The 16,972-nt window shown below is 41.7% G+C and overlaps 1 protein-coding gene across 1 annotated transcript; it reads right to left on the bottom strand.

Moving 5' to 3' along the window:
- Positions 1-247: 247 nt before the first annotated feature.
- Positions 248-15,219, bottom strand: lats2 (large tumor suppressor kinase 2). The gene is made up of 9 exons (XM_033986732.2): positions 14,984-15,219; positions 10,010-10,652; positions 5,431-5,563; positions 3,833-5,334; positions 2,984-3,211; positions 2,457-2,811; positions 2,198-2,380; positions 1,967-2,073; positions 248-1,825 (listed from the first exon to the last, which is right to left on the bottom strand). Exons 2-9 carry the CDS (start codon positions 10,373-10,375, stop codon positions 1,289-1,291), a joined length of 3,411 nt encoding a protein of 1,136 aa, XP_033842623.1. The 5' UTR covers positions 10,376-10,652; positions 14,984-15,219; the 3' UTR covers positions 248-1,288.
- Positions 15,220-16,972: the final 1,753 nt, after the last annotated feature.

Below are 16,972 nucleotides of genomic sequence, written 5' to 3'. Positions count from 1 at the left end.
TTTATTCTCAGTTGAAATATCCCAAACATATATAAAGACCTTTTCAGCAAAACAGTTCATAATTCCTTTTGACTCACTTTTATGAGAAGTACTGATGTCTTTCAATATTTTAATTAGTTTTCTGAAATACTTCTTAATTCAGTCTCATACTGTGGTCAGTCAAAGGCCACAAAATTATATCTTGTTGATCACTTGTTACTATATAGGAACTACAGTATCTGATGTACTGTGCAATTAATTTTTTAAAATTTCATTTCAGCTAATGTAAACGCTATGCACTCTAATTAACATATGCATACTGCTACATTTTGTATCTGCATCAGCATCTGGATAATTTGAACATCATTAAATTGTGCTTCCAATATTTCAGTACTTCAGATGTAATGTAGTCAGGTTTGACTGTGTAACAACACCCTCTAGGGGAGACAACAGTAAAGGCACTTAACACTGAAGTTGGCAGTTTTACATCCCTATTATGGAGGACTGGAGCCATCAAGTGGCTATATAGGCTGTGAAACTCATAGTATACAAATGTTATCATAAATGCTCTGTCTTGTTGAGGATCATCATTGTCTTGCTCAAAATACTATTCATAAAATTTGTGTGATTTGTAACTCATTGAAAGACACTCTTTCACACAATATTTTTCATAATTTTGAACTGAGAAGAAGCTATTTTGAAAAACAGATAAGTGTGCATGTGTATTTGTAGCTTATTTTGCAGCAGCTGTTCAAAATGGCATGTTACCTATTCAGCCCGCACTCACTCCCTCTTGTGGTGAACAAAGGTAAACTGACTCCTCTCTTCACATTGAGATGTCCAACATTTGAGTGTAAAGCAGCCTGAGCAGGAGCAGCTCATGTGTCAGACAGCCCCCTTAGGGCAGTTAGGTCGTCTGCTGGACTAAAGGTGGAAGGAATGGAACTCCTTTAGAGCTGACTTCACTCAGAAGATCTAGACGTTACATTCTTTGACACTGCCACCCTATGAGCTGGCTGCTTCACCCTTGGCACAAAACGTAAATAAGTGTTTCTTGGTCCTGGATGATAGGAGGTTGGATATAGATTCCACAATGGAATATATTGTCACTACTGCAACTGGACATCCAGCTGTGTTCAGAATGGCGTACTGATACAGACAAAGTGTGTAAGTAACATGATGGCATATGTTCATTCTGATAAACCTCATACTTATGTTTTTTTCTAAACCAGTGTGCCATTTCTGAACAGTCAGGTGCAGGCAGAGCAGACGCATAAGGGGGTTTCACACACCACTTGTCAGTTTGTCTTTAAACATAGACGGGCTCACAGCCCTCCCCTTGTTCTCCCTCCTCGTCTTCATCCTCCTCTTCCTCCTGCTCTTCCACCTGCTCTGGGCTGCTCGCCCCGGTGGCTCCAGACAGGACATAATTGTCCAGAGGTTTGGGGTAGCGGAACGGGCAGCCATTGTCGTCAAAGAACCTGCGGAAGGTAAACTCGTAGAAAGCATGTTCTGGGTGTTTGCCCTGGGGAAAACAGAGCAGGTCCAGCGTCCGTGTACTGTCTCCACTGTCGCTCCATGCCCCAGGACCCCCCTCCTCCTCAACCGGGTCAAAGTTGGAAGTGTCCATGGGATGGGCAATCTTTGGTCTGTAAGGCGCAGGCTGCTGGCGTAGGTTGCTGGAGAAATCCACCTGAGAGAAGAATGAGTGACTCTTGATTTCACCTGCTCCATTGGCTCCCAGACGGTCCTCAGCAGAACAGCAGAGACGACCAATGATGTCCACGGCCTCAGGGCTGAGTTTAACCTGAGCAGGCACCTGTAGTGTGCTCTCCCAGTTAATAACCTAAAGCCGTGTTAGAAAATTAAACAAAGGAAATTTAGGATAAATCCAGAATAAAGGGTAATCAGAACTGTGTGCATGATGATTACATGTCCTACTCAATACCAGTACAAGGTAATACTAATGTTTTCCCTAGTCACTGACCTTAATCTGAGTCTCAGTGGGCGTAGAGGCCAAGAAAGGCGGCTGTCCCACCAGCATCTCAAAAAGGATCACTCCCACACTCCACCAGTCACACAGCTGGGTATACCCTGCACACAACACAGATTAAAGGATAAGTAAGCATTCCTCAAATTGTTTATCTGCTCGAGCAAATTCTCAAGAATACGCATCTCCTGGCCAAAAAATATGCAACATTTTGTTTATAAAACCCACCTTTACGCAGAAGCACTTCAGGTGCGATATAGTTGGGTGTTCCCACCAGTGAGTGAGCGAGACAGCGCTGGTGCTGCCTGTTTGCCCTCTGCTCCAGGGTCATCAACCGATCACCACAGCGACAGTTTGACACATCATCCCAAAAGTCACTGGGCTCCATACTGTCCTGTCTAACATGACTTCCTGCGGAGAAAACATTATAGTTAGCTTCTGTAGTGGTTTGTCTAGCAATTCATAAACATTATATAGTATTTTGGACCTTTCTGGTAGTATTTGGAGTTGTGCGTCCAGCGAAAGCCCGTGCACAGGCCGAAGTCTGTAAGTTTGATGTGTCCGTCCAGGTCAATGAGGATGTTGTCTGGTTTGATGTCTCTGTGGATGAAGCCCATCTTGTGCACGCTTTCGATGGCTAGGGTCAGCTCGGCCACATAGAAGCGAGCCAGAGTCTCTGGAAACACGCCCATCCTGATGAGGAGGCTCATCATGTCGCCTCCGGGGATGTAGTCCATGACAAAATAAAGGCTGTCCCGGTCCTGAAAGGAGTAGTAGAGGCGCACCACCCATTCATTGTCTGCCTCCGCTAGGATGTCCCGCTCAGCTTTCACATGAGCCACCTGCAACAAGACAGATTGGAAAAAAATATTTACATTTTATTATTTTAGCAAGTCAAAAACAACATCAAGATCTATGACACTACTGTTGGGGTAATGGTCACAAGGGACAAATTCAAGGTAAATATTTAACAAAAACAAAAACTGAACAAAACTTCTATCTATAATACATCACCTGGTTGCGGTTGAGGACATCTTTCTTGCGCAGTGTTTTCATGGCGTACAGCGCACCCGTGTCCACTTTTCTTGTTAGACAAACTTCACCAAAGGCCCCTATGCCCAGAGTTTTGATTTTGACAAACATGGATTTGTCCATTTTGGCACGTCGTAGTCGGTTGTAGTTGGACTCTTTCTGGTTTAACATTTTCCTCATCTGCTCCTGCTCTGCTTCTGATAGGCCAGCCTGGAAAAAGACAAACATATAAATATTAAAAAAAACACATAAATTATATATAAAACATTATTTGGGGGTTGGAAATAAGGCCTGACATTCACCAATTTAGGCCATGGTTTACATAGGATTCCATCAGTTAATTCATAAAAAAAAAAAATTGCCATATACAGTAACTGTAGAAACAATTGTACATATACATGTTAGATTTACCCCTCAGTAAATAAATCATACTGAGAAAAAAAAAAAAAAAATCAGTTGGAGAATTTTCTGTGAAGCAAAAGATCTATTGGGGTCATCCGAAATGCACAAGTTGCATTAGTCATACAAATTACAGCGAAGTATTTCAGGCATCCATGGCCTCATCATATAACCATCTCTTTGAGCATTCTTCACAGTCTGTATGTTTGGTATTTAGACAGTAACACAAGCTTCTGACAGCTGCCCAGCACCTTTAACACTTATTTACACTTCTGTGGAAAATCAATGTCTATGTCGGGATTGACATTAAACACTCCTTGTATGAGGAACACTAGGTCTACGAATGTATTGGCTTGAGTTCATTTAGAAAAATTTAAGTCACTTTTAATTAGGTAATTATAAGGTAACCAAATTATCAATTTGCCAGCTTACCTTGGACATCTCCTGCTCCAACTGCAGTCGTCGGGTGAGTTTTTGCTGATAAGTTTTCATCACATTCTCAATGTGCTGCTCCATGTAAAACTTAAATGCAAAAGGTGAGTAGGATTTGATGCGCGATTCCCTCTTCTCCTCGTCTCGCCCATTCTTCCTGACAGGGACAGGGGATGTCTGGATTTGTTTCTTATCTTTCACCGTCTTCTCTCCTTTTGTTGTCTTGGTCTTCTCCTTCACCTGCTGGCTCTCCTCTTTAATGCTGCCTCCGCTGCCGCTGTGCGAGCTCCTCGTCCCAGGGTCCGGAGGGCCACACAAAGCACCCTCTACCGCCTCTGCAGCTGTCCCAGTCATGAGTAGGTTTTTGGGGTAAGGAGGTGGCGGGCAGCGGGGCTCCTGCGCAGGCTCCAGGTTGTAAGACTCCTCTGGGACATAGCTCAGTGTGTCAGTGTCAGGGCCTTGAGTGGTCATCCAGCCCGGGTGGCAGGGTCCCACAGCAGTCTTGGGCTCTGGCCTCATCACTCGAATGCTGCTGACCGGCTTTTGGATGGGAGGAGAGGTCACTGCAGTGATGGTGTTTGGAGGTCCAAGGGAAGGGTCTTGTGCACTCATGGTGGGCCGGATGCCAGGTCCAGCAGAACGATTATTGAATGAGTTGGTTCTGCTCGGGACACGGACCTCCATGAAGGGAGGACACTGAGGCTGAGGCTGCCGGGCCGAGGGGGTTCCTTCTGGTCCTGGAGGTGCAGCCCAGTGGTGCTCGTACAAGTCTAAGTTTAGGCTGGCTCTTGATGGGGTCATCAGACCTTGGGGTATTTCAGAGAAGTCAGGCCCCATGGCGCCTCCTGGAGACCGGGACATCATGTGGACTTGGTGGGAGGTTGGGCTGGCTTGTCGAGGGTGAGAGTGGGATAAGTATAGATTGGCAGGATACCCTCCTGTAGAGCCCCCTGGCACACTCTGCCCCATAGCGCCTTTACCCTGCATATACTGGTCTGGAGCCATGGGCGCTGAGGCCATCTTATTCTGGAAAGATGGGGTCCTTTTGACCCCGTAGCTGGTGGGTTCCATCATGTGTGGTCTAACATGGCCATAGTCAAAGTGTGGGCCTGGGCCTCCAGGGGGCAGCGGCTGGCCAGGAACATTGTAGCTCATCATGGGGTCCATGGCACCAGGGTAGCCCTTCTGTGGAGCGCCTGGTGGGTATATGTTGGGGGCTGGGTTACTCTGGCCTGCCATCACAGGTGTATAAGTGCCCATGTTTGGGGAGCGGCCCATTGGATTTCCCATGGCAGATCCCTGTCCTGCCCCAGAGGGAGGCAGCATGTAATTCATGACCGGGCCCGGGCCCATGTAAGCTCTTGGTAGTTCTCCTTCAGGACCATATGCAGCTGCACTGTCGTACAGTGGCACCCCCATCTGGTGGTAGGGGGGCATAGCAGCAGCTTCACCTGAGGGCTCAAGTGGTCGGTGGTCCATGGAGTTTGGCATGCCAGCTTTTCCTAATGACACACAATATCAAGATATTGGACATATAGATCAGTGTTTAAAATGAACAATTTAAATAGTTTAGTAATGTTAATGGGCATTATATTCACCTGGGGAAGTCTGTTTGATCACACGAACGATGAGTTCATTGCGAGGGTCAAGATAACCCATTTTACTGATGTACTCCAAAGCAGCTTCAATGTTTCGACTTCCTGTTTGCTTTAGTGCTCGCATTGCCATCTCCTGCACAACCAAATACAAAAGAAAATGTGTTTAAACAGTTACTGGAATCCTTTTCAAAGGAAATATTCCTAGATATGTTGTTTTTGAAAAAAAAGTCATTCATCACACAGTTACGGGAGTCAGTGTCTCAGTTCCATTTGTTTTGTTTTTACAATACGCCTATTAAAACAAACATGTGTTTGAGTTTGAACTTGTACTGGGTCTTCCCTGTTTCACTCTAGGGAGCATATGCAGACCTGGTGGCTTTGGCCTCAACAGGTGTGTCATTCAAAGACTCCAGAGGTATGTAGGTCACAATCTGAAATATGCTGGTTAACCTTTTTGGCAGTATCTCTTCTTAAACTGGGGGCAATGTAAGATTAAGACACTGCTGCAAAAATGTGAAGGAGGAAACGCACTGAACATTCCTTTAAGCTTTTTACGGAACTATACCAATCATTCTTTGAGCTCTGAAGGACGTAATCCTACCTTAATCCAAAGCAGATCTGTTCATTTAATATAAAAATCTAACACTGTTCACTGTCACATTTTTAATCACACACTAAAAAACATAAACATAAACTAGGAACTAAACAAACAGCCCTGTCACACAAATTACTATAGCAACATATTGTTCAATAAGTGTTACAATAATTAATGTCTTTTTTCAGTGCAAGTGAGATATTTTTTAAATATTTGCAGTATGATAAGATTTGACCTGTAGAGAGTGAAATAAATAACTTCTATGACTAATTTTAGATACTAACTAACTACTTATTCTGCTTTTCAATTGTTGCATTGTTTTTGTTTTTTTTTTAAGAATACTGTATAGTTGATACGATCTAATGGGATTATTCTGTTTCAGAGTTAGTGTCAGTGGCATAAAATAGTTTCATTTTATCGTGATATTTTCCAAACAATAAAATAAAACTTGTTATTTTGACAGGTCTAAACAAACTTGTTGTCTAATGCTATGGCCTGTATGTCTGCCTCCCTCTGTCCTTCTCACAGATCCACACCTCAATGAAGAAATCCCCACAAATGGCTCATGACCTCACCCCAAAGACATCTCATCCCCGAGCCCTCACAGAGCCTCCATTGAGTCCTGCTCCGACGCCCCTGCTGGCCACATCACTGTTCTTAATACGTCCAATTTGGCAATACAAGCCTGCTGTAAATACACAGCTACGTAGTATTTTACTCATTAGGGATTTAGTTAGAATTTGAGACACTGCCACAAGCATATTTTAGCTTCAGATTTTGTAAAGATTTTTATATTTCTCAAAAGAGCAAACAAGTAAAAAAAAAATACAAAGAATATTAAGAACAAGATTTGTATTTACAATGTTGACCTTAGTAAGAATGGGAACTACAACATTGCCAAACGTGTTTGTAGGCTTAAATGATTCAAATGTAGGGGACTGAGCATGTAGCTACTAAGGCGTACACCCAGTTCCCAAAGCCAGGAAATGCCAAGGCCACAGACTTGTAGTTGATGTGTTGTTTGGAGTCTGTCACGGTGACCATATAGGTGTAACTTGTGAATTGCGTAGACATTTCTATTTCAAATGCGCTCTCCCTATTTTTTACACAAACAGAGCTAAGTCAGAGAATAGCCATCCGCCCATCGACACAGTGTTTATACTCCATTTCCTGTGAGTGGATGTGTGTTACATTCCAGCGTAGCCAGCAGAGTCCTGGCGGCCAGAGCTGCCCAGTAATGTCACAAGCCATTTCCTCACTGTTAAAAGGCGAGTGCTATATTTTGTAAATGTGGCACTACGGAGCATTTTGAGATGGAGTTAACATGGAGTGTAGTCAGCTCCCTGTTTGAAGGAATCAGGAATCAAATATGTGAGAACATAGAGTAAATCTATACTAGGTCACATACTGAATCCATAACATTTCCACATAAAAACATTCTTTGCACTGGCCACTGTATTTCACTATTGTAATAAATGTGTTGCATTGATATAACTCACTGGCCACACGTATTTCAAACATTTGGTTATTTAAGTCCAAATGTTTATACAGAATTTTCCATCTCTATTAAAATTTATATCTCTATGTCTTCCCCTCTTTATTGCTGTGTTGCTGGCTGTGTCTGGTTTGGACGGGCCTGGTGGTGACCCAGCTGTCATGGCGGCAGATGTTGCTCACATTCCTCCGCTCAGGAAGAAGGAATCCAAGCTATCTGCCAGTCTCTGCCTTTCTTTTCCTCATTTGAAAATATGCAGGCCACACTTGTACTTTTGTCATAATGGTTACAGGCCACAAGCCATGGAGTTATCCCAAACGCATAATCACAAGTGCGCAAAGCTGAACAGTATGTGCTACTACAAACAAAAACATATGCCAAAATCGTTTGCCCAAGTATGGTCAAAGATATTAACTTTACAAATAGTTTAAAACTTTAAAAATAAAGTTTGCAAGGAAGACCCTGAGACTTTGAGCCATTTCTCAAACACATTCCTCTATGAGAGCTTACAAATGAGAGCCATATGGCGGACGGTCCAGAGCAGAGCGCTGGATGGACATGCCAAGAGGGATGTCCATCCATCATCCAACATGCTCAGCTGGAGAAACCTCTCTGTGTTTTATTGTTTCTTGTATCATTAAAGTGTGGATTGAGTTTTAGGATTGAAACAAGAAAACTGCCAAAGGCGCTGCATCCTCTTCACATCACAAATTTGCTTTAAGGCGCCTTTACTATATCTGTGCGTCCTAAGTCACACATGGTCCGAACAGCAAAGACTCTGTAATGGCAGAAGGTTTCAGAGGGAAGAAAATGCTAAACACACCCTGCTCTACTCCGTGTGCTTCCTTGTCATCTCGATGCGTGGCATGCCATTGCCACCCCCAACTTCCCCCTCCCTCGCAGCCCCTCCAAAACATTTCCTTTAAAAACATTTATTATGTAATGGGCCACATTGCTCTACAATTTACTTGAGGCCTGATAACGCTATGTTTAAATCTTTCTAGTGTCATATTAATTAAACAAATAAGAGGCTGGATTTGTATTTCCTTCTCAGAAAAGTCATAACGTTTTAGAAATATCTGTAAAAATTATGGCAGCTGTATATTATGTCTGATTTTCCTTTGCAGCTAAAAAGGTGGAGGAGGCGACACAGTGACTGGCGACTGGACTGAGCGGTGAGGAACTGCTCCACCCTGCTGCCATTGAATGTTCACTTCCTGTTTGCACTGGCCCGGCCGCCATGGCTCTGGTCCATTCACAATGGTGGCGGCCGCACACAGTAACTGGTCGCCAGAAGCTTCTAACTTACAGCCTACATACATCAAGGGATCAATGTGCCTCTTATAATAAAGCATCTAACACGCCTCACAAGAGCAAATGCAAGTTTTAATACTACTGTCACTTGTAATCAATTTTACTATCTACTCTACAAAAATCATAATTAGCAGAAGCTTCTCATCTATATTGACGAATTGAGTATAATATGTTAAGTGTTAAGTGTTAACTTGAATCAGGATTTATCAAGAGTTATAAATATTTGCTAAGCACACACTAGGATGAAAGAATCCTCCAAAACTGGAAATAAAGTTGAAATTTTAGGACATAATGAACAAAATTTTATATTAAAGTTTAAAATATAGGACCGGATAAACCAAACACTGCTATCTGTGCAAAATCACAATTATTTTTTGATATTGTGAGTTCTCTTATTTAGACCCAAAGGTATTTTCAGAGGTCTTTTCTGTGTGCTCTTTGGCAATAGTGGTGGCGAGTTGAAACCGACTTGCCTGCAGTGTTTCTCTCCCCAAAGGAGCATCCTCATAACTTCTGAGAAGAGAGAGTTTTTTCACTGCATTAGTCTGAGCAGCAGAGCATTCTTAACATGCCATGTTCTATCACAGGGCCAGGCCGCGAGCTGCTTAACCACTCATGTACCAGAATAAACTTCACCAAGGCACACTAATGCAAATATATTGAACTTTATGTTGGTGAGATACAAGTTAAGTATACTTCTTTCTTTTTGGTAGTATTTTTGTAATTATTTTGACTATCTATGTGTGCGTTGCTTTAAGAGCATCCACATGACTCTGCTGTTTCTCATCGATCTAAGGACAAAGGTCAAATATGTCAGTCATGCTTCTCTGAAAAGGCCCGCCCCTGTGCCTTCAAATATCTGATGTTATGCTCACATTCTTCAGATAAATATGCAAATGGACTGATTGGGAAATAACTTGATATTTCAACATTTCAATCTTGTTACATAACCGCAGTGTACACTCGGGATTCAGAGTGTTGTAATGGGAATAAGATGCTGCCCCTTCAACTAATGAAAAAACACATGAATCCAGTTACTGTACATTTGTCCAATTCAAGTGTACAACACATTTAGTATCCCACACTTTAGAGCATCTTTGTGGCATTATGTGTTTAGAAGAAGACAGACATATTATTTCAGTATCTGATGTGTTTACATTTGTTGTTGCTCTTACCTGGTCACAGCCAGCGTTGACCAGCTCCTGTAGCATTTGCCTGTTCACCTCCCCGGCCCCAGTGGGATGCCCTGAGCCAGATGAGGCCCCAGACTCATTAGCAAAGGGCATGAGGGACTTGCGGATCTCCCTCAGGGCATTCTGGTAGTTGTTGAACTTCTGTGGTGGACGGAGCTGCTGCTGCCTGTTCCCTGTGTCTTTATTGCCCTTACTGTCAGAGGCCCTGTTGCCCTCTGAGCGAGAGCTGCCCCCATGCAGAGCCTGGCTCACCAGTTTGGCCGGCTGCTTCAGGCCCTCCTTGATCTCCTGTAGCCGCTGCCGAGTGTTGCCCACGTACGGGGCGGCGGGAAAAGTCTTGGGCCTCATGGCCTCAGAGGATGAAACCAGCAATGTTGCGTGAAGTGTCACACCCTATAGGCAGCTACTGAAGACACTAGCTCTGAAATAAATAACGCCACTGCAGATCGCTGAGCACAGGATGAGTCTCTTATCTGTTTCTGTTTTTGATGTGTTCAAAGAAGCTGAGGTCGACTACAATCTCTCCATAGTGTGACGTTCACGGCTCTGGGTCCAGTTTATTCCAAGAAATGGAGCCGGTCACAAGTGCACTGCTGAGCCAGACCATGATGCTGCCAAACTGCGCCTGCACAAGAGACACAGATCAGCTGGGCTGTTATCAAAATCAAATAATGCACTCTGTGACACTCCTACATTTATAGTTACGCTGGATGCCAGGTAGATTCAAGATCATGAAAGGCTATCTTATTTCTATGTAATCCCTGGTCATTTTTTTCTCTTTCTTCCTAACAATGAAGGGCTCTGCTGCTGCTGCACACCTAATGCATCATTTAAGAATGGCATGGGTCATAAAGCCCCCCACCCCCTCACACATACACATATACACATACATGTTACTCCCCCCAAGACCCCCCGGTGCCTAACAGCAGTTGCACAAGTCGGCCCCTGTCAGTGCATAGTTGAGCTGCATGGTCATCATTAAACACCCTAAACTCCAGCTCAGGATCAGCACAGTTCAGACCTTCTGATGCAGCTCCACACGACTAGACATCCTACACCACAGCGCCTCCTTATCACATCTATTCACATAACAGCGGCATTCGAGCCACGCATGGGATTAATGCACATGTTCCCATTATAGGCTTCACGTGAGGCCACAGGGCAGACACACAATAAGTGAAATATGTGAGGTTTGAAAGATAGAGCTGCAGGAAACATACAGGAAGATGGATAACACAGACATCTGTTATCGTAGCTCAAGTTTAAGTTAAATTGTTTGAGGTGTAGGATTTACTTTCAGTGTTTTGGATCCTATAGAACCCTGTCTATCTGTGCTCCAATTTATTGGTGTCTATTAGTTGTTGAAATATTTTGGTCTGGACTAAATTAGTGACCCAACCCTCCTCTGTCCCTAAAGCTATGCTGTCCAACTGAGTAGCTCATAAACTTTACATACCGATCTCAGCATAGACAGATTCCTACAGCTGTAGCTGCTGGCAAGTATAGGAAGCACTACAATTCATATTATGCTTAGCCATTATAACATCCAGAGTAAAGATTGGGCAACAATAATCAATGGAAATGACACTGGAATAACCAAATGTCTGTAAAGGAGATTTCAAAAGGAGATTCAAAATTACGACATAGTATTTGCAACTGTATAGAAACAGATATATGTGCAATGTCGAATCTATAAACAGCCTCCTTTGATAAAAAATACTCCAGTTTTCAATTCAAGTAGGCATACTTGAGTTGTAATTACAGAGCTATGATATAATTACACTAGTACTATTAACTGCATGGCAACCCTGTCCATGTGGGCCACAGTGGGTTATGAGGGGCATAGAGTGTATAAATGTTGAACCATCTCTGCGATCTCAACTCCATTCCTGCGATGCTTTAGGCGCCATGTCCAACGAATAACATTCCATTCCACAAGTAAAGTCATAGCAACAACGCATCACAAGACACACACTGACCAAAATATACCAGAAAACAAGATTTATTGGAATTGAGTCTCAGAAGTAAAGATGTAACATAATCCCAATCTCACAGTGTAATAGTTCTATCTGTTGTTACATTCATATTAAAAGTATTCAACATCTTGTTGTGTGCAGCTACAGTAATTTCTTTATGCTGGTACACTGAGATAGAGCAAAGGACTATGATACATGTTGTTAGTGCAACAATGTATTTAGAGAATAGCAATAGCAAACCATACCAAATGCATTTGCAACTCAATGTACTCTAACAGTCAGGTGCATAAATGTGGCAATCTTGATATCCTACTACACACACAGAAGAAGATGCCACAATTATAAATCCTAAACCGTGCTGATCATGACCTCTGACCTATATAATCTGAGCATAACAACAGCCAATGTGGAAAATGCAACAGAGAAAGGGCATCAAGTCACAAGACATTTATGAGACAAAAACAAATATGAAACTATATCTACAACAATGCAAGGCCTCTGGAGCCAAAACACTGAGGTATACTTACTGACAAAGAAAATAGATTAGCTCAGACAATAATCATTATTGGGGATTTTGTGGCACAGAACTGCTTCAGTTAATTAACTTTCTAACAATACATTAGAAAAATATAAAATTTACTACCACAGAGGTCTACCAGGAAAAAGTTGCCATTTTAATATGAACGGTGGCATTATGCACTACCAATACCATCAATTCCTAGACCTAGAGTTTGCCACCCTATTTAGAGGTGACCCCATATGTTTGCCATCTCTCAAAAGGTACAGCATCCCGCACAAATTCCTGTGTCCAGACTCCAGATTGACCTTCACTGATGATCTTACATATCAACAAATCATAGTACCACTTGACTCCCTGTAGAAGTAACAAATACTATAATGATACTGACAAAAATGGCTCTCAGTTAAAAAAAACAAAACAAAAAACATTTTACACTCTTTTAAGAAGTTTACAACATAAGTTTGTTCCATTTTTTTAATTTCTGTTGCTATTCATGTTTTGTTTAATCAGCGTTTTTGCAGTATATCATTTATTTAAAAATAGAGTAATTTTGCATATCTTCAAAACATATCAATATTTCGATACTCTGACCACCTCTAATTACATATGACATCTAATATAAACGTTGGTATCCACAGTGACGGCTACAATGGTCACCAGTCCCTACACATCTGGCCGCATGTGTTTGTAGCCCTGTGTTTGTCGTCCCTGCATTTTTCCTGGACAGATGCTTGACGCGATTGGATCCAGCTGTGGCCCCTTACCTGGCAACGCAGTGCTGTATCAGAGTAAACAAAGCACAACAGTCCCCAGTGTGTGGAGAAAGTGAACCCCCAAAACAGCTCATAACAGGCTAGCAACACTGAAATGAGGCAGTAATGACTTTTCACAACTGGAAACAAAAAATACAAGTTCCGTCGCACAGCCAGCAAAAAATATATGAAATGTATGATTGTGATAATGGATTAGTACAATTAAATTTACAATTGGGAGGGGTTAAGGAAGGGTGACAATGGCAAGACATTATCTCTTTGTGAATGTCTATGTATTTTTTTAATATCCTGATAGCTTTTATTTTTTCCTTCCATTAAAAATGTCTTAATGATTGAGTTTCAAGTATTGCTCAACCAGTGACAGGACTGTAAAATTAAACAGTGCCAAAAATATCACTGTATGAATATTCTAAAGTTCAGCTTATTATGGAGTGCTTACTTGGACATCAACTCTATCTCCAAGTATAGCTTTCTCTAAGCTTTCAATAGTGAAAGCTTCTGTTCAGTTGACAGAATTCAATTTTCTTTTGCTATGGATTGGACCCTACTGATGACTTCAGGATTCCATGGAAGCCTTGCTTCCCCTAGTCTACCCAAGGGCAGCTGTGGCTTCATTAGTAGCTCCCTACAAAATCTATGGAGTGGAGTATGGAGTGAATGAATAATGCACTATGAAGCATCTTTGAATGTCCAAAAAAATATATCTATATAAATCCAAAGTAGTGGTATTATCATTACTACCTGTGCTATTAATTAATGCAGGTTTAATTGGAGTATTTATTATTATTTTTGAATAAAGACCTCAACAGTTTACTGGTAAAAAGGATGAGGAGGAAGAATAGTACAATTTAACTTGAGTCAGCATGGAGTAGTCACGAACCATTCATGAACCATTATGTGCATGAATATTAATGCGTTGATGTTTTAATTTAAAGCTGGTGTGTATCAGTAGATTATTCATTACAGAGTGAACTGTGTAAAATCTGAATTTGTATTAACCTAAGTTATAGCAGCTGTAACTGCATTTCCAATTGTCTGAATTAAGTATTATGTGCAGATTAGAACATTTCTATGTAGGTATATAGCCAACATATACTACAGAAGATCAGATATTCTTTAAAGTTTATCAGACATTTCTAAATACCACAACAATTTGATATGAAACACATTCTTTAGCTGCTGATTGCAGTGGAACAGAACAACTAGTATGTAACAGAGTAAGAATAGAAATGGAAAACGTACCAAACAAAGTGACCATCATCAGCAACAAACTCAATACACAAACAAGATTTAAATTTGAGCATCATCAATTAATCTACATTTAAGAAAACATTAAAAGGGTGTGCTAAGATTATTGTGAGTAATCGTTGTAATCGCATAGCGTAGTTATTACAAGGCTGTTGTAGTTACTGTGCACGGAGCCCCTGAACACACACTACTCAGGAAACCCCTGCTTTAACGTGCTTTGGCCTTCACCGCTCTACCTCAGGCTGGGGAATGAGAGGCTGCGATCCAACACATTTTTACACGTTTAACCCTTTGAAAACACCCATCACAACTGATAAAACTATTCCCAACTTCGTGTCCTCCACTTTAACAAACATCGCGGACCTACCCCTCAGCAACAAGCCGTGCGAATAAGTTACACCACCACTCCCCTCCGCTGGAAAAGTAATACCCAACTTACCATGTGATAGAAGAAGCAAGAATAACACAGAAACTGGGGTAAACTCCGTCCGATGCCTGGTCTCAAAGTTCGTATATGGGCCGTGGATAACCCGACGAGCTCAAAGGAGTCGTGGTGAACGCTTAAATTTGATAAAATGAGCCTCCATTTTATCGCAGACTGCAGCGGGATCAGAAATGCAGCACAAAGTTGGACACTCGCCGCATTGTTAACATTCCTCAGGTCACGTGAGGGACCGACGAACGTCAGCAGCACAAGGACGAAGATCGTGTATGGGACAAGAGAGAGTCACTCCACAGCACAACCTATCTCTGTGTTGGTCTGTCCCGTAAACCTTGTATTAGTATTTTTAAATAATCAAGCTTTATTTAACCATCATGGAATCAGGAGGAAACACTCACTTACAATACAGTTTTATTCAGCTTTGTCTATTATATTAGAACAGTCAGACAGGTTAAGTCTGTCCCAAATAAACTTTAAAGCTAAAGGATCGTGCCAATGAGAAATAAAAAAATATATGTATTGAAACTGTGTGCTTTATTAACACGTAACATATGGTTAGTCTGTAGTCTCTTAAAATACTGGGCATTTTGTCTGTAAAATAAAGTAATTGTCGCTTCTGCCTGGCCAAAGTTACTTCTGCCTGGTAAGTTGAATACCAAAGATAAGAAAAGTACTCCAATTTAACCAAAATAATAAACATTTTTTGCAGCAGGACGCACTAAATGAATTAAAGCAAAAACACCAACTTAAGTAAAAGGCAACATTTAATATGCAACTGAAGTAGAAAAAAATATTATGAACACATCCTAATACAAACAAGTTAAGAGTATTTTGAACAGTAGGCTGCTTCCATTTGGTCTCAACACAAACTGTGCATTATTTGTACACTAGGTCATTGCAGTGGTTCTTCTTCACATAGTGCTCAATGACATTATCATAGAAAGTACTCTCAGACTTCAATTGTTTTAACAGGTCTCGTTCTATTGCCAATAAACCCAGGGCAGAGCTATGCTCTTGGGCCACAGTGGTGCGGGTGAACATTTTGATTCTTTTCAGTGCCGATGTTCTATCCCCAGTCACAGTTGAGGATGGAATGGTCAGAAAAAGGCTGCAAAGTTTGTAAACTTCTCTCATGGCCTCTTGGATCCCATTGTCAATTATATAAGTCATTAGCTCTGAAACATTTTTCTTGGCCATGTTGGATGATGAGTACAAAACTACAAGCTCAGAACGTAGAAGAACAAGGTCAAAGAACTGTCCATACGTCTCCTTCAGGAAAGCTAAAGCGGTTTCAGGAAAACTTTTTGTATACTTAGAATATTTAGCCACATTCAGTAGTTCTAGAAATTTGAGTTTACCCAGTGATCCAAATCTTGTTTCTAGTTGTGACAAAACTGTATCAAAGATTTCTGTGTACAACTTTTGAAAGTCCTCTTCATTGTTGAGAGAATGCCTGGCCCTCTTAGCTGGGCTTTCTTCAGAGTTTGTCACTGTGGCAAAGGCGGCATAGCCTTCGTGGTACTCGGCTTTTTTGCATTCCAGGTGTTCTGTGACTCTCTTCACTTCTGTTACACAGTACACAATGTCCATTGACTTTGACTGTAATGCACTGAAGAAAACATCTGTATGAGCGAAAATGTCAGCAAATACTTGCAAAAGAAACCTGAATTTATCATCCTCTAGATTGCTAAGAAATCCACCAGCTGCAAGAACAGAAGGAGAATCCCATTTGTGTGGCTCATTTATGATGTTATTAAAAAGCTCCATTAAGGAGCTGTAATGTTCCTGTGCCGTTTGGACCAGCCCGGATGTGTGGTTCCAACGGGGAGGAGGTGCTTTAGGAAACCGTCTTTGCACAATGACATCCAGGGCTCTGGTTCGTTTGATGGACGAACTGAAAAATGACGCCAACCCATTTAAAGTGGAAAAGAAAATGTTGCAATGTTTATTTTTGGCACAAGCCTGGGACAGCACTAGGTTTAAGTC

This window comes from Periophthalmus magnuspinnatus, chromosome 21 (assembly GCF_009829125.3).
Source record: "Periophthalmus magnuspinnatus isolate fPerMag1 chromosome 21, fPerMag1.2.pri, whole genome shotgun sequence".
NCBI lineage: Eukaryota > Metazoa > Chordata > Actinopteri > Gobiiformes > Gobiidae > Periophthalmus > Periophthalmus magnuspinnatus.
The sequence above is the reverse complement of the archived record's forward strand: the minus strand, read 5'-3'. Positions and strand labels throughout refer to the sequence as shown.